Below are 20019 nucleotides of genomic sequence, written 5' to 3'. Positions count from 1 at the left end.
CCAATCTAAACTTTAAATACTTATAACTCATAAACTATTCGTCCTAAATTCGATTTTTATGAATCAAAATACTTAAAAAAATATTCTGCTTGGGAATATGAAATTAAAACTCTATTTTGTCATTCAAAAAAGTAAAAAACTTAAAAAATTATAAGGATAAAAAATATTTAAAAATATAACTTTTTAATAAAAACTTTGGTTTTTTAACAACTTGAAACCAAGTAAAAAAATATTTTGAAAAAAGTAAATACTTTTCGAGATGATTAGTGTACCCACTTAAAAGAATCACCCGTATATATATACAATACAATATTTATAATGGTAAGGTGATTATTGAATCATAAGACCTGAATCCTATATACATATTGAAAAATAATAATAATTTGGCTGTCCTTAATAATTTGTTTATATTCAGTAAACTATATATGTATTAAATGTTTGATATTTTATTATAAAGCAACTTCGAAAGAAGTATGGGAAAACATTAAATTTTGTAATTTTATCGTTTCATATATACCTATGTTTTTGATAAGATATATTTTTATATTAATAAACTCATTGACTAGTAATATTTCATTTTATAACAAGGATTATTAAAAAGAAAGTTATAAACTTTAAATTATTTTTAAACTAAGTATGTATAACGTGCATTGTGTATAAGAATCAACAAATTTTTAACTACGACTTTATTCAGGCTACAAATTTAAAAGAGATTGTTATTAAGTTAAAATACATTATGTGCTTAGAGCTATCATATTACAGCGAAATGTGAATATTGTGAAAAACGTCAATTTTTATTTATTATTCCGAACCAAAAATATATAATATATAAATTAAGTAGAACTATAATTATGCCTGAAACGTAATTCATATTCATTTGTATGCTCATAACACAAAAGGCCGAATTATTATTATTATTATTATTAGCTTGAATGGCTATTTAGATTTCTTGTACAAAAGTAAAGCACAATAACTCAGATTTGTATAGGTAGTCTTTCCTTGCAGGGTATTTCTATTCGATTTAATTGATTCAAAAATCTCGTTTGAAACGATTTTATTGTTCCGTTTCTACAAACAAAATAAAAACAGATCGAAAGACACAAAAGAGGTTTGGTAGTAGTACGTCTGTATTAAACATTTATACTAATATTTTTGAATATTGTTTAAAGACTATATTGAATGTCTTACACTATATTTCACTTTATACAGAATGATTCATTTATCATGGACTTGGTCAATATTTTATAGGTCAAATAAATAAACAGAAAACTAAATATTCATTTAAATATTTAATTTCATCGAGATTTTAAATTTAAACAACTATAAAAAAAATTCTGTTTGTATATTTTTAGAGTTTTGGATTACAGTATGAAAATAATTAAAATAGTTGTTTTTTGTTTAAATATCTAATTTTGTACAAATTTTACATAAAAACAGTGTTTATATATTTTAAGATTTTTAACTACTGTATAAACTACTTATAAGAAAAGTTATTTTTAATTTTCAACCTTAAAAACTATTTTTACTATCCAAAACGTTAATGATAGATGGCGAACTCCATTGGTCTTAGCCTTAATATAAGTAAATGTCATGTTATGTCGTTTTCTAGGCAGCGATCTCCTATCCACCACAACTATTTCCTTAATGGCACTTCTCTTAACCGTGTTTTCCTCTATAAAGATCTTGGTATTCATTATACACCATCATTCCATTTTGAGCACCATATAAATGTCACTGTAGGTAAAGCTTTAAAAGTATTGGGTTTATTAAACGCAATACTAAACAGTTTTCTTCTGCCCGTTATCTCTGCGCATTAAAATTCTCTTTAGTACGCTCTACATTAGAATACGATGTGGTAGTATGGCATCCCTACCTAGCCAAAGACGAACTAAGACTCGAGCGTGTACAAAATAGGTTTCTTTCCTACATTGCCTACATAATGATGATAGCTCACCCTACACATGAGTACATGACTATTCCCTAATACGTAGTTCATTGGGAATACCAATGCTGTCAACTCGTCGACAAGATGCCGATGAACGCTTTATAACCTCGCTCCTAAGTGGCACCATAGATGCACCCGATCTCCTCTCTAAAATATGTTTTCGTATCCCTTCCTTCTTTTCCAGAAATCACTCACTCTTCAAAGTTCCAACTCACAATACATTATATGGACATAATCACCCCTTGCACAGAATGCTTCGTAATCTGAACTATCTTAATTTTGATTTTAATATGTAATTAAATATACTGGTTATAAATATGTTGTACTATAGTTTTATATTATTAAATTAAAGTATTACCATTTAGTTTATATTATGTTTCCATATGTTCTGTTTTTTTGTGTATTTGTATTATTATACTATTATTGTATCTATTAATCTTTAACTTATACTTAATCTGATATTTTAAAATTGCCGTTTGGCGTTTATATATTATAAATAAATAAATAAATAAACACAAAAAAATAATTAACACACATCTTTGTAAAATATCCATTATTCCTTTCAGAATAAGTAATAATATAAAAGAAAAGAAAAAAAAATATTCAAATTAGATGAATTAGCCGTGAAAATTAATGTTTTAAAATAATATTTTATCATTATTATAGAACTGTAAGTATATACTTCAGATTTTATCATCGACTTTATTTCTGGCGGATAGCTGCTGAAGTAACGTAATATAGAATGTATTATGTATGAATATTCTCCACCATAACAATAGCAGTATTTCACCAATGAAAACACACTTCAGTCTCAGCGACAGAAAGGGTCTGCTGCTTTTTTGTTTTGCTTTCCCACAACACGCTCGCTGTTGTTAGTATATTTAAGCGGCGTAATACACAGTCCATCCTAGTCCGCACTCAAAGTGTTGTCATGTCACATCTATATTGTGTCGGTCGTACCAAATGCACGGGTCTATCACCACTTTAACTCCAAAAGCAAAACGTCACGAAAAATAAACAAAGGATCATTTTTTTTCTCAAGGCAAGAAAGGAAAGGCTTGCTGTTGCAAAATAAAAAAGTCCAATTTATATAGACGTATTCCGCTCCATTCGGTTCGTTACACACACCGGGTGTGACGACAAACAGTCTTTCAATAATATATCATACATCGAAGTTTCAAAATGAACTCTATGTGTTGTAAGAACTTATGTATTGACGTTGATAATATAAATATAACCATATACGGACCGGGTATCTTAAACTCTGGGGAACCCGATGCGAAGTACAATTTTGATTAAAAATGTCATAAAGAAGGTCCTTTCTCATTTTTATTAAAAATATATTTATCATTGATTAGTGATTACAATACCTATTATCAAATTTTAAATAAATCTGTAGCCGTCCAAATAATCTATTTCATATAATAGTCCTAATAGTTAATACATAATCTGATGTTTATACGATATGATTCATTTATATCCATATGTATTATTCCTTGATATCAGAGGGTCTCATTATTATTTCAATGTGTACAATTTATAGTTTGCATCATTAACGCAACTTAGTAGTGTTATGGGTGGATGCCCCCTTTTATATCGGTGACGTTTTAATAAAAGTTACATAGACTATAATAAAGGTAACAAAATAATAAAAAGTATTTAAATACCCCCCTCCCGCTGATTTAGCTCCTGTTACGCTACTGATTTGCGCTTGGTTTATTTGGTGCTGGACCTATATTCGGGTGGTTGTAAACACGACTTAATCAGATAAAAAAGTAATAACCTAAATCTAATGAAAATCCCAACAGTTTTATTTTTTACTTATAAAAATTAAATGGAAACTCCACCAATGTTAAGAGGATGTGATACCCGCATGTGTTGTCTCTGTCTTACAAGTTCGTATAACATAGCAAATTTTACTCTCAGCAGATCACGTTTAGCTTCGTTAGTTTAATAATTAGAGTAAATTAGCCGCTTATAAAATTTAAAGGTAAAGAATATTATTTAGAACTGAGTTATAAGTATTTTAAAATTGTAAATTAATCTTAAAATACTTATAACTCGCTTAAAAATTAAACTATAACGAAAAAACCCACGAGGTCGTCTAAATAATATTCACACCTTTAAATTTTATAAGAGGTCAATTTACTATAATTTTTAAACTAAAGGAGCTAAACGTGATCTATTGAGCGTTAAATTTGCCATGTAACGCATTTGTAAGACGAAGACAACACATGCGGGTATCATGTCCTCTTAAGGCCTTGACGTAAACGTAATACATTACAGTTTGTATGATTTATTTGAACAATTATTGTTTTAATTTTTTAATTTTAAGTTTTATATTTCTTTTTCGTATACACAATACACATATAACATAATTACCTATTATTTAATGAGGTCAATTATTATAACAAAAATGATGATTTGTTGTTTTAATAATAACTTATTATAACGAATATCAACTTAACTGTAATTTGATTATCTTTGATTCAGTTTTACCTGATTTTTTCCCTGTCCTAATTATACTAAAAAAGGTACTTGTTGTGAAGTTTACATGCGCCCCTATATTCATTGGACCAAACTGTGAATTTCAATAATTTCATATTACGTATAAATTCAAATAGAGATATTTAATGACCTTTTGAAGTTAACTACTGGAACCCACTTCAAAACTATGACATTTAACACCATATAATATTTATATATACTCGAAATTAAATCGGCAATATTGCATTAACTAATATGGATATATTATCTAATTGAAATCTAATAAGCATTTGTATCATACTAATTTAATACACAGATTTTGAGGTACCTATATATTTTGATTTGAGTTGTAAATGCATTAAGTTTGTGTTGAATTTTAATAATTGGTAAGTTAAAAACAGGCAATATACGTTAATAAAGCATGACAATGTGACAGCTTTAATGAATATTATATTATATTATTACCAAGGCATATAAAATAAATTACCTTTTTTTTTAAAATGTACTTAAATACATTTCCAAGCTATTATATTCTGAGAATTATTCCAAACATAACAAGCACAATCATATTAACTTTGCCTTGAATTTTAGACTGTAGAAAATATTATAATTGTACATTTTAAAACACATTTTGTCATTGAAATTTAATTTTTTTTTTTTATAAGTCATAAATAATCTGCAACATTAATTGTAAAAAGCGGGTAAGTGAATGTCGCTCTGCTGTACATTAGGTGGTGGGGTGAACCTCTGACTAGGGTAGGTTAGATTTGAATGCAATGATAAATATCATTGTATACGAAAAACGATTCTGAACGGAGATGATTTGTCAGTCTAGGATGTATTATATTTAAATATTGTCATATATTCTATTTTGAAACAAATATTTTATTTTTCAATTAAGACGCATTTTGCATAAGGCATGGTTAATCAATTTTCCCAAAAACATTGTATATAGTTATCATAATTCATAATACCTTATATTATCATAGATATACATATACCTGATTTCATAAAAATTTAAAACTCAAACGCTCAAAACATTTTTACTATAATGACGCTTCAAATTTTCTCTTTAGACATTTGAAGCCAAACTTATTTAAAACTTAGTGTTGAATTTTTTAACCTTAGATATAAAAACAAACAATTTTATGAATTTTGAACTACAAAATAATTTGCAAATATTCATGGTTTTGACCAATTTTTGTCAATATTTGAACTTCAAATGCTAATAAAAAAATTGTGCCTATGCATTCTTATAATTTTTTAATCACTATAAGAATTACTTATGAGAAACTTTGTATTCAATTTACAAGTATTTTAATAGGGCCATAAAATTTTTATCAAAACTTCAAAAACAAATTTTCAGAAAAATTGAAAATTTCATTTGTCTATAAATACCTCAAAAAAGTCAGAATATTTTGAAAATTAAATCATGTAAAGAAAATGCCAATCTAAATAATTTAAAATTTTCAAGTATCTACGGCTTATACTTTTTGAATAATAACAAATTTTTAAAATCGTTTCGTTACGCTATTTTGTAAAAATTTAAAATTCAAACGCACTTAAAATTTTTCCTATAATGATGCTTAGAGTTTTCCCTATAGCTTCTTGTAGCAAAACTTATGAAAAACTTAGTGTTGTATTTTTATTCTTTGGTTATAAACACAAAAATTTTATGATTTATCAACTTCAAAATTATTGCAAATTTTCACGTTTTCGACAGATTTCGTAAAAATTTGAACTTTAAACGCTTATAAAAAAAAAATTGTGTCTAACGATTTTTAATTTTTTTTAGCTACAATAAGAACAACTCATAAGGAACCTTGTATTAAATTTTCAAGTGTTTTGGTCATCCAACATCTTTTTACCGACACATCAAAAAAAAAATTTTCATAAAAATCGAAAATTTTTGAAAATTAAACTGTAAATAGATAACTCTAACATAAACATTTGGTGAAAATTTCAAGTATTTACAGTGATAAGTTTTTGAATTACAACCATATAAATAAAATCGATTTGGTTGAAAACTGGTTTTGCGTAAAAATTCCTGTTTTTCTGTCATCTTTTTTTTTTTGGTTTTTCTCGAATTCTCGATTTTTTTTGAAAACTGTTGAAAAATGTTTACTTTTGACCTCTATAATGCACCAAGGATATTCATTTTTACATAGGAAACCACCCCCAAAGTTTGAAATTGAAGCATTATTTCGACTATGCTGTAAACAGACACAGACAAAAAAAAAAAAACACTCACATCATTGTAAAATCAATACATTCATCACTTCGTTCAGAATCTAAATTAAGTCAAAGAACCATAAAAGCTCATAACTGTCTACTGGATAGTACCATAGTATTTTCTTGACCTCATTACAATATTATAGAAAAAATATGCAAGCTTGAATTAGTACCTATATTAATTATATTATTTTTATCATACAAGCCATCAAAGTAAGGACACATTAAGACTGTTGAAAAATTTAAATTATGAAGAAAAATTCCACTCTTCATACTAGTGGATATTTATTGTAACTAATGTATTATGTATAATTTTAATATCCATTTAATATGAAGAATCCACGACCCGGTGATTTTGGTATAAATAATTCCGATCACCGACTGTTTATTTTAACTAAATTGATTATAGCAAAACGTATATTTATTATTTAACTACTTAAAATTTTGTTTGTAGGTATTTAGGTATATCAGGTACTTGTAAGCGAAGTGATTAACTGTTTATTATAGTTATTAATCTATACATATAAAATCCAACCACTCAAACCTCTAACCTCTGACTCACTGATCTCTGTTAACACCTGTAACTCAAAAACTACGCAACGTGCGAACTTGAAATTTGGAATAGAGGTTCTTCTCATATTTTCACTGTGCGATGAGAAAGGATTTTAAAAAATGTAGCCTTTTTTGTGGAGTAATTAACAATTATAATTATTCATTGCCAATACGTATTGTGCTGCACGGCATGGGCTCATGAGGTCCCGTGGGTTTCCAGCTACTTGCAACCTATCCTCTTTGTGGCTGTGTATACCTATATATATATATATATAGGTATATATATTATGATTAACTTCTGAAAATGTAAATAATATGAATACTTATATATTTTTTAATGCATTTTATACAATAACAATAATTATACAAATTATTAAAACTAAATCATAAAAATACGGAATTTAATATACCTATACCTTTTTTTAGCTGGGAGGTAATTGGTATGAAAAAAGGTTCCCATACCGGAAAATTGACATCCGAATTTGTTCCCAATATTCTAGGCAGGCGGCACACGTCCGAATTGGTTCCCGATACAGACTTACGAAAAAACAAAATACAGTATAATATAAATGAAATATTTAATATTATAATTAATATTTTAAATGAAAAACTTAATGAATTCTTCGATTATATTTTAAAAATTATATTAAAAAAGATAGCTCACTCCCACCAACAATGTGGGCTGAATATACCAGTAGTATAGAACGAAGTTAGCAATAGGTACTATAATTAGCAATACTAATTGCTGTGAATCATTTCACAGCAAATGCAACAGTTGCTTTTATTCCGCACATCCGAACATATTTCAATTTATGGATGTATTAAAAAAAGTTCAAATTGAAACTTATATAAAATTGCGAAGTTCGAACAAACTACAAAACCTGAAGTCTAAAAATAAGGAAATATTTTATAAAAACAGAAATGGACAAATATAAAAATAACGAAATCAGTAGATTTGAATTTTTTTTTAAATGTTTGTTAAAAGTTTTTACCTCAATAATAGAAAATAATAACTATAAAAAAAAGTGAACGAATTAAAAAAAACGATATACTGCCTATATTTATTATTATTTATTTTATATTTTTAAATTAAGATTTTAATTTTTTTTAAATGTTTGTTATATATTATTTATTAAGCCAAAATTTTAACAACTCGGGAACTAATTCGGATATACTCTTTGAAAGAACCCGGGAACCAATACGGACACTCCGGCCAATATATACTTAATATACCAATAGAATAAACTCATATTATATAATAATCTTCCAACGATAAAATGCATACCGATAACATAAACCAATATACATACAAATAATTAAAGAAGAAAAATTGTTCATTTGATTGGTTTAATCTCTGAAACTATTTAACAGGTTTTAAAATTGTTTTACCATCAGAAAGCTACAAAATCCCATGAATCTATAGGCTATATTATTTCTTGATAAGCTGCTCTTAAATTTGTTAATGTAAATTTGAGAAAAATAATAATTATATTAAATATATTTTTATACAATTTAGTATAGAAGAATAAGAAATAAGCATTTTGTTATTAGGCAGCAATTTTAGAAATTGGTTCACTTATACAAAGCTAAAAATCCGATAAAATAATATTATTGAATATACTTTTAATCCTGTATTTTAAATGACTGTGTTAAAATTCTTTAATGTAGATTAAGATAGGGTTAATCCATGGGAAGTTTTGATCATGACTATAGGCCTGGTATAAACGACGTATTAATCATATATAGTTGGTATTTTTAACGGGCAACGAAGTGCACGGGAATCAGCTAGTTATTGATATTTGACTGGTATGTCCCATATGGTAATGCAACCGTTTAGATGGTGTCAGCCTATACAACGAAGAGGCTCTGTGAAAAAAAAACAATTACCCCAATGTTCCAAAAATAAAAATATGGCCTCTCAGCTTATCGCGGGCACTTGCGAAAAGAGATAAAAATATACATTATAGTAATTACCTACTTATCGGAGAGTAGCAATGTATAAAATTTAGGTATCACGTTAGAAAACGTGTCAGATAGGTAGGTACTTATAAGTTATAATCCATGTTATACCAGTTTAACCTTGGAAACGCAAAGTAACAATATGACGTACATTTCCGGACTCCACCACCACATTGCAATTTTCACAATTTTTCTTTTAATATTTATTAATATGTTACTTTTTAAATTTGCTTAGATTCAAGCATGGTTACATGGTCCAAAATATGTTCATGAAAACCATAGATTTAATATTATATGTTGCACATAAACTGCATGTCCAATATGTATTATAATGTAAATGTTACGGTGAATGATGTAAACGAGGTAATAATAGACGTCATTCCCCGGCAAATGACATCATTTACCTAAAAATTGTTAAACGTTGTAATTGCAGACATTCTCCGATTATTGTCGTCAATCATCAGTTTGATTGGAGAATGATGTTTAAAAAAAAATTTCAAAGCTTGATGTCGGACGTCGGTACAACTGTTGGTGTCCCAATACCAGATGTTGATAGAGCACGAGGTTCTCCGTGTTATTTACTTGCTGTTATTATTTCATGCGAAGATGACATGTATAAATTATGTAAGGCAATTTTAATTTGATAATGTTTATTTAATTTAAATTAAATAAATACCCGAATGTTTGAACCAGGTACAGAATATGGGGTGTTGAAACACAAATATACACGAGCACAAATTTCTCCGTGTAAAGAAAAATTTCTAAAGCTAGATGAAGCCATGAAAAAAATTAAAGACAGGGAAATAACATTAAGAGAAGCAGCAGGACATGGAATAACTGGTCATCAAGAATTTAATCGATGCAACTGCAAAACTGGTTGTGGTACTAAAAAACGTGCTTGCAATGCAGCGGAAATGTTGTGCAGTTCAAAATGTCATGGTAACCAAAATTGTACAAATAAATAATTTGTAATATGTACGTATTTTATTATTTTACTATTTTTTTATTTTAATAATAAATCATTATTATAAATAGTACATACGGTAAAAAAATCAGTGTATTATTTGAGATTTATCATCATTTTTACCACTAGTTTTGGTAAATTACATCAATGACCGGTGAAAGATGTACATTTGAATTTAAAATTTGGTATTTTAGATCATTTACCTACATAATCGAATCATTTTGGTAAAAGACGTCATTCAACGGAGAATGACGACATTCACCAATATTCATCTTTTACCGTAACATATATACCTTTATTTAGGTCAAAAAGTTTTAAAAGGTCCCAATATGTGTACTCTATCTTTTTCTAAAAATGTTGTTATCATTTTTTTTAAACTTATCTCTATGCTCAGTCTATATGACCATATTAATATATTATCCTTATATATGAACATAATGAAAACTTGATGTACCTAGCTGGATTGTCGTTTTTGTAACACTGTATTCTTTTATTATAATATAGCTATTTACTATTTCACATTAGAAAGTTTTTACCATCAGGCATCACGATCACGAAGCATCCTACCATTTTTAAACATATTCGTAGACAAAAACAATTCAAATAGTCTTATATATAGGATAGTCAGGGTAGGCATATGATTGATTACATAATATACCTAATACTTGCACAGTAAAACCGATATTAATTGACTTTTAATTTATATATGAGACCAAAATTAATGAATATGTAACAATTTATATTATTATTCAGACATTGCGCAATTATTTTAAATCAAAATTTCACAAGTATTAAATAATATTATTTTATTCTGCTTTAATTTCGTACACATTATACTTTGACATATTAATTTATACATACTCATAAGTAATATAAGTCGTATTTTAACATGAATCGGTAAAAGACTTAAATTATTGCTGTAGCTAAGGCATTCGGTTTGTTAAACAAAAGCTGATGATAAGCAGATGCAGGACATGTAGATCGTAGGTACTATATAAGTCAAGTTAATAAAAATCAAAAAAATATCGATTAATTCAAACATTTTTTGAAGAATAAAAAGCATTTCTTAGAATTTTTTTTTAATATTATCGAATGTTAGAATTCAGTTTTAATGAACTATTGGAAAATCTATGGTATCTATGGTACCAACGAAAACTATCACAACGTTTCGCAATTGTATCTGTGCTTATGATTTATGAACATCTCACAGTAATAACTTCATGATAAGTTAAATTTTAAGTATGAATAAATTAATAGCTGCTTAAAAAAAATATGATCATGGGATGCCGCCATTAGGTGACTCTCCCTTCCTACCAATTAAATCTCTTTAAATTTGCTTATTGTATAACATGTAAATATTATGCATATATGACATAATATATGTATTGTCAAATATAATATTGTTTCATTAAAATTAAAATAATGATGAAATATTTTGTTTTTCTGTGATTTTAACAACGTCATAACAAAGAGTAGTAATTGAAATACTTTTCCATTATACAAGTATAATTATCATTTTTAACTAGTAACAAATAAGGTTTTTGTACTTTTAGATATATTTAATTTATATTATTTTGAGGGAAAAGGGATAAAAAGGTGTGGACTTCCATAAATGCCCCGGGTAGCTAAAATTCAAAATACGGCGGTAAACAAATCATCAACTTGTTAAAGTATTAACATCTAATTTTATTATTGTGATAAATGCATCTCTATTGTTTTATAATGTGCATAATATGAAAGTTAATGAATTATTTAAAAAAAAATTTGTTGGTACCTACATAATATTATGACGAGATTAATTTTATAGCACGAACTTACATTAAAAATTTAAATGAACAGAAAAAATAAAGCACTAGTGATAAAATATTATATTTAGATGATCGGTGAATTATTTTTAAATTTTAAACTGTAAATTTAACAGCATAGGATGGCTGTATGTTATAAATTATATTATAACTTATGATAAATAGTAAAAAAATATTTTTTTTTTTATTAGTTGGTGTAGTTAAAGTGTACTTAAAATAAGTTTAATGTACCTATGGCTATACAATAGAAAAATAGATACTTGTTATTTTTAGAATCAATTTCAATATAAAATGTAACACATCATAATAAATATAATAATAATAATAATAACTGTACAATTTTTAAGATTTTTATCCATTAATTCAACTTATTACATAATATTAGCGTTATATTTATATATATATATACGATTTAATAATTTCAACACGGATGATTGTAGATGCAATGTACACAGTGTACCGATATACGAGTATCTGGGTGATGTATTTATAATTTATGCTCAATTTGCGTGAACTGTAAATAATTACTCTATGTGGCATATCTTAGCTAATGATATCTGCATCACTGGTGGATTATATATATATATATATATAATTATTCGGTAAATGCGTTCCACTTGGTTTCCGTATTTCTGTGTTCAAACCTCTACATTTTAATTATCATTTAGAATACGTAGTATGCAACATATTTTGTCATTTGTCACATAGAGAAATCAATTAATTAACGCCGATTAATCTGGTGTTAGCCAGTTATAATATTTAACATAATATATGCACAGAAATAAAAAATAAGACTTTAAAATGGTTTTTTTTAATTTTTTTTTTATTTATAAAGTTTTCCTGACAATTAGTCATCTAAACTTAAGGCTAAATGGTAAGATCAATAAATAATTTAAGAAAATATTCATAAATTTTATGTCACTAAAAAAAATCATATGTTATTGACTAAATTTAAGAAATTTTTGGGAAATTCATATATTAATGTATTTATGTAGATAGCATACGAAGGATGTACCATACTTTTATACCAATGATGAGTGACTATTGAAAACTAAGCATACCTATATTATATAATTAATTTACATTCGTTACACTTCATTTCCAAGTAATCCAATAATTTTTAACATAATATTATAATTATGTTAAAAAATAACGAGAATAGTAAAATATTGTTCTCCTTTGTTTTTGATAAAATTTTAATAACTTCAAGTGCTACATTAACCTGTCACTTGTCAGTATGGTTTCAAATATTATGTTAGGTACTCAATTTTTTGTAAAAATTGTTCTCTGGTAGGTGATGATTATATTTAGTCATTTATAGAGATTACAATTTTTATGAATTTATTATCGTGGTAGTGATCGAGGGACCAAATTAGATATTTTATTACTATTTTATTCTTATATTAGGCCCTTGATAAATCTTGTATATTAGGTATTATTGTAAAGGTATAACTAGCTTATTAAGGTATATTTTTAAAAATAAAAGTCATTAAAAATACGATACAATTAGCTCTATAAATAAATGTAATATAATATAATTAAAAATTGTTCCCAAACGCAGTTATGTACCTGTTTTGCCTTTACTCTACGCCGTGTTACAAGTTATAATATATTTGAATACAAAAAAAACTGCCAACAACTTATTTTATGTGGAAATTCATTTTAATGAAGTTTGTATCCAACGCATTTGAAAAGTTGCTGCTAAATATTACTGAAAAATGGAAACTTTTATCACCTCATCAACATCATTTCATGTGCATTTATGAATTAAAAGCCTTGGGTTACAGGCACATCCGCACATCACTGTCTTTCGCACCTAAGGAGTCGCAAGTTTCATCGAATTCACCGTGCACTTAATCGTCTAACGTTACAGTAACGATCTAGCCACTACCGAAGAAGTCATTGCGAGTTCGAAACGCCACCATCGGTCTCATCATCGCCTTTGACACACGAAGCCGACTTGTGCTGCAGTTTAAATTCGAATATACGACATGGTTGCAGTAAATTTTGAATGTATACCTAGTACCTATACCGAACCGATTTGACGAAACTTTCAGCCCGCGAGACGGCTGGTTTCGAAGGTAGGGTAAGTTGTGGTAACCGCAGTAATGCAGCGTCGAACCTAACTGCAACCGCGGTCAATGATCATTCGTAGACGCCGCTCACGGTGGAGCAGCCGGACGAAGAGAAGCGTCCCGCAATTTGTGTGATTGGGCGCTGTTGACATGGGCCGTAACTTATAGAGTTAATAACGTTTTACAACGAGTGTTTAAGTACTGGATTTTAAACGCACCCCCCCCCCCCACAATTATGACGTACTCATGTCGTTCGCAATGTTGCGTTTTGGTTCCGGGCTCACTCGCATTTTTTGTGCCATTGGATATCCGTTGCGTCCGTCCAGCCTCCAACGTCGTTTTACGTTTGTGCACTTTCGCCAATCCCCGTGTTTGCGGCCGTTATAAGGACAGGTTTGCCACACGTATTTCGTACCACCGTTATCGGCTCTTGCTCGTGTTTTGTGCAGTGCCGCTGTGGCGCTGTGTCAAACAACGTCCGAGAAGAGTTTTTTGGTATGGTTTTAGGTTGCTGTGCCAACTGCTAATATTAATTATTATTGTAGTGCCAGTTTGGCAGTTTCACTTAGGTCGCGGTCATGTGTTTTAGCATGTTTCATCAAGTCATAACCCATACGGACTGACGCGCTGAATTTTGGGGAGGGGGAGGTTGAACCCCCAAAACCCCTCTTAAATACGCCACTGCTTACAAGTAGTGATAGATTAATGGAGCACTTTAAGTTATTTATCAAAAACGATTCCGAACGTGATTAATAAAATTAATTTGTATGTATCCTGCACTAACCACATAACCCTATTGTCAGGCCGGTACGCAGGATTTAATAATGTTGGAGAGGGAGTGTTTTGAAAAAAAAAATGTATATAATAGATACATCAATAATTAGCAAATACTATTATAACATGTTTATATTTATTATTAATTTTGTAAGTACCTTTTTTTTAAAAGTTATGCATTATTACAAATAAGATTATAAAATACTACATAGGTATAGGCATTAGATCAAAAATGAATAACACGATTTTTAGGTACATACCTATCATAAATAATGGCTATCTACTGCCGTAATCCTATGTAGATTTACAGGAATAAACGTATTTGTTTTTATTTTATATTATTTTAAATAAACGCTTCAACACGCTGTTGTAAAATTAATTAATTACCTATGCAGTTTGTAGAAATTGTGTATATTTTACACCCCTATAGATACACTTTCGATTTTTTTTGTAACCAGTGTAAAACGATGAAGAGCCTTGTATTGAATTTTAAAGCTTTTTTACCAAAGAATATAAAATGTTATTTACATATTAGTATATTACTAAGGTGCATAAAAAAAAAATCATAGACCTTATATTTAAAATCGCCATTCATTTTCTTATCATTCAATTTTCAACTACCTACTGTGGTTAATATTTTTATCATTTAATGAACAAATGTGACATGATCTATTACCTATATCAAAATCAAAACAACTATTATTATAAATGTTAACGCCATATACAAGAGTATAAGAACTATAACTTAAAAATATTTATTATTAATTAGGTAACAGTTATAATATCTGAACAAATAATTAGTTTTTAGCATACGTGGGCTGGACCTTTGGTGAAAACTGTACAAATGTATTGTACGAAGGTATATGCGTTGCGCTCTCTGGTAATCTCACTCTAATATAATAATATGTTAATATCGTTGACCATCATCGTGATTCCTGGCATCACATTGAACGCTTTATATATTAGGTATAAAATAACAATAAGCATGTTAATACTACGGAAGTTTTTATTTTTTACGCGATACGTGATGAATTTTACTATAATTACTAATAAGTAATATCTATATGTATTTTTAATAGTTTAAACATAGTATAAAGATTAATTAGGTACTGCAGTAATATTACCTATATTATTTATATGCGTATAAAACACAAACAATCTTAGAACAATATGCCAATATATGTGATTAAATATTATATTTTTTTAGCGAGTTATAGAAGTGTTTTAATTTTAAAGACATTAAGTAAACAGTTTATACAAAATAGTACAAAAGTCAAAACATAAAAATCTCAAAATATGAGCAACTACAAATTGCAATATTAAATATAATTTTTGATTTTTAATTTTTAATTTTTGCGAATAGGTTTATTATTTTATTTATATCTATAGAAATGTGCCGTTAGATATGCATGGGAGCGAGACTAAAACGAGACGTAGAATGATATAATGTCTACAGTTTTCATATTAAAAAAAATGTTACACCCCTGAATATTTATTCAATTACCGTTTTGTGTGGTGTAGGTAGGTACCTACTCAACCAAAATTTAAGCCGACATAATGTTGAAAAGGATTTTTCTGTGATAAAATGACTCATGGCTACAAGTATTGAAACAATAAATTAGGTAGGTACTCTAAACGACCTACACGTTAATCGTTACCTAAACATAAAAACGCGGGTAAGTGGATGTCGCTCTGCTGTACAGTAGTTTACAAGTGTGCTACTATAATGGATGGTATTAAATATTTGAATTCAATGATATAATATTATTGTATACGAAAAATGGTTCTGAGTGGAGACGGTTTATCAGTCTAGGATAGTTCATAGTTTTATAATTTATTAATTATACCTATTGCTATTATTTCAAGTCGGTAGGTACCAATAAAATAAATTCCAAATTAATCAAATCAGATTCATTATGTAGGTAGGTACCTAACCTGACTCACTCAGTTATTCATATAGTATATACAATTAATTATAAAGTATTGATATAAGTTATTAATAAAATAATGACATTAACAATTACAATTAGAATAAAAAGTATAGGTACTCTAGAAATTTTAAGTACCCATGAATAATATTTTTAAATTACAAAAAAATAACTAAAATTGTTCAATATAGGTAGGTAATAATATGTAATTTTAATTTAAAATAGCTATAAAAAACTTGTTTTGTCGCAGAATTAATAGTACCTACTTACGTGGAACCTTGTTTTAAATTTTCAATCCTTAGCTATAAAAATATTAAAAATTAAACGTTTTAAACATTTTTAACAACTAAATAATTTGTAAATTTTCATTTAAATAAATCTTGTAAACATTTAAACTTTAAATGGTTATATAAAAAAAAAACAAGCATTGCATTTGTATTTTTAAAATTTTCCAACTGCTATTATATTAAGTTATGCCCGTTATGGGGAACCTCTTATATTAAATTTTCAAAGTTTTTTGATCAATGAACAGAATTTTATTGAAATTTATAGAATAAAAAAAAAACGGAAAATTTCAGATCCCTATATAAATAACTTAAAAATTATTGAAATATTTTGAAAATTTAATCATGTATAGAAACTGATAAAATAATAATATGGTGTAAATTTTAAATTTTTTTCAGTTTTTCGTTTTTGAATAACAACAAAATAAGAATAACGGTACAAGAGAAATTGAGTGAATATCCAATTTTGTGTCTAATTCAAATGCTCATAAAAATTTAATTTGACTTTCCGGTAGATTTTTTAACAACTAAATAATTTGTAAATTTTCATTTAAATAAATCTTGTAAACATTTAAACTTTAAATGGTTATATAAAAAAAAAACAAGCATTGCATTTGTATTTTTAAAATTTTCCAACTGCTATTATATTAAGTTATGCCCGTTATGGGGAACCTCTTATATTAAATTTTCAAAGTTTTTTGATCAATGAACAGAATTTTATTGAAATTTATAGAATAAAAAAAAAACGGAAAATTTCAGATCCCTATATAAATAACTTAAAAATTATTGAAATATTTTGAAAATTTAATCATGTATAGAAACTGATAAAATAATAATATGGTGTAAATTTTAAATTTTTTTCAGTTTTTCGTTTTTGAATAACAACAAAATAAGAATAACGGTACAAGAGAAATTGAGTGAATATCCAATTTTGTGTCTAATTCAAATGCTCATAAAAATTTAATTTGACTTTCCGGTAGATTTTTTTATTTGATAAAAGTAGACGAACATATGAAGAACCTTGCATTGAATTTTTAAACCTTAGATCTAAAAAGATAGTTTTTTATGAATTTCTAACTTGAAATAAATTGCAAATTTTCGTGATTTTTGCGTATTTTGTCAAAATTTTAACTTTCAATACTTATTTAAAAAAATTGTGACCATATATTTTTAATATTTTTTAATTGTCATTGTAACAATATATTAGGAGCCTTGTATTAAAATATGTTGAAGCTTTTTTACCAAACAAATAAAATTTTACAAACATTTTCATTTCAAAGATGAGATTTAGGTATTGTAATATTACTATACTAACAAAATTAATTTAGGTAAGTAAAATTGAATCATATATCTTACGAAAAAAACATGATTTAAATGAATCCAAAATTGTACGAACGATGATGGTAACGTAGGCATGATTATAATATAAGTACTACCTTTATTAATATTATTAGGTATTTATTATCATTTATCATTAGTTGCAAAGGAGAGTGACTAGGTAGGTACTGTAGTCTACAACGAAAAGTAAGTCAGAAAAAAAAATAACATTTTACCTGACCAGAACATAAACCTAATATTATCTGGGTATGTTAAAAGATATATAAGTAAAATCCTTTCTGATACCAAATTATCATTCTAAATAAAAAGTTCCTGTTATAGATATAGGTAATTAAAACATCATATTATATATAATAATTAATATGAAATTAAAGTTTTGAAATGTATACAGTAGGTTCCTACCTAAAGGATATTGATCATTGTGTATGAATAATTCTTTCATAAAATAATTAAGAGTTAGGCACTTACCACAGATAGGTATAAATACAATTGTAACTACATCCGTGGTACTTACCTTTACAAATTCATAGTTTTGATGTAGGTATTTGGTGTTTTTGTCAATTTTGTCGCTGTTTTTGAAGCCATGTTTGTAACAAAATTATGTTAACTATTAGTTATTTGCAGGGTTCAGATATTTTGAACATTCCATATAAAACTTATAACTTCATTGATCCCTCTACGTCGTCTAAAGCGAAACTGGCCCAGGGACCTCCTCTATCATTAAAAAAATAAATAAATAAATAAAAATAAAAAAATATCAACAAAAGTCTAGATTGAAGTAGTGTCGTTTGGACACTCCCTTCCATCAAGCCGTCCAGTTTTGTATATTAATCAACCATATTACTTATTGTATTGTTTATACAGATTGTATATATTTTCTTTTAATAAAAAAAAAAAAAAAAAAAACTTCATTCATATAATGATATCTAATTACAAATCAGTTTGATACGACACAGAGCAGTTACCTAAAATAATCATATTTATGTTTCGCTGTTTTGCATTTTTTAAATTTTTAGCAAGTTATGTACATTTTATTTCTTATAAATTCTAAACATTTTAGGTAATTTTACTTAAATCGATGCAAAATATGCAACATGTGGTTTACTAGTCTCTATTAATAATGCTATTCTTAATGAATATTACAATTTATTTAACATATTTTAATAATTATGCTTTATATGTAGCTAATAGGCAATAGGTATTTATTTGTTTATTTTAAAGTCATACTTTGATAATTTTAGGATAGATTTGAATATATAATACTGATTATACTTTTAAAAGCCATGAAGATCCTATCTGGTTATACTTAATATATTCAATATTCATAGTATAAAATAGTATTCAGTAACCCTTAATAGCCATACTTTAGTGAACTGTAACCATAACAAATTATGAACAAACAATAATTATTATGATTTATATTTATTTAAATGATAGCTTAATCTATCTGATAAAAATAAATTTAATAAAAAACATTTTTTTGTAGTTTAAAATTAAATATTATTTCTGAATATTAACTAAAAATTAAAATTAAAAAACACATACACTCCCATATTATAATATATTTTGATATTTTACAAGAAATATTAAGTTATTACTTAATACTAATACATAATAATATTGTGATAAATTAAAAACTTTAATTTGTCTGTGATAAACAATAACAAATGGTAAAG

At 27.0% G+C, this 20019-nt stretch overlaps 2 protein-coding genes across 2 annotated transcripts; both read left to right on the top strand.

Annotated features, from left to right (window-relative positions):
• Nucleotides 1-1547: 1547 nt before the first annotated feature.
• Nucleotides 1548-1984, top strand: LOC149056043 (uncharacterized). Its single transcript, XM_089226994.1, has 2 exons — nt 1548-1736; nt 1787-1984. The coding sequence occupies exons 1-2, from the start codon at nt 1548-1550 to the stop codon at nt 1982-1984; spliced, it is 387 nt and encodes a 128-aa protein (XP_089083120.1).
• Nucleotides 1985-9375: 7391 nt separating this feature from the next.
• LOC107169428 (uncharacterized) lies at nt 9376-10140 on the top strand. The gene is made up of 3 exons (XM_089227531.1): nt 9376-9538; nt 9609-9799; nt 9869-10140. Exons 2-3 carry the CDS (start codon nt 9652-9654, stop codon nt 10138-10140), a joined length of 420 nt encoding a protein of 139 aa, XP_089083657.1. The 5' UTR covers nt 9376-9538; nt 9609-9651.
• The last annotated feature ends 9879 nt before the right edge of the window (nt 10141-20019 follow it).

The sequence above is a fragment of the Diuraphis noxia genome, unplaced genomic scaffold (assembly GCF_037042655.1).
Source record: "Diuraphis noxia isolate RWA-SAM2 unplaced genomic scaffold, SU_Dnox_SAM2 contig0004, whole genome shotgun sequence".
NCBI lineage: Eukaryota > Metazoa > Arthropoda > Insecta > Hemiptera > Aphididae > Diuraphis > Diuraphis noxia.
This window is presented reverse-complemented; position numbering and strand designations above follow the sequence as displayed.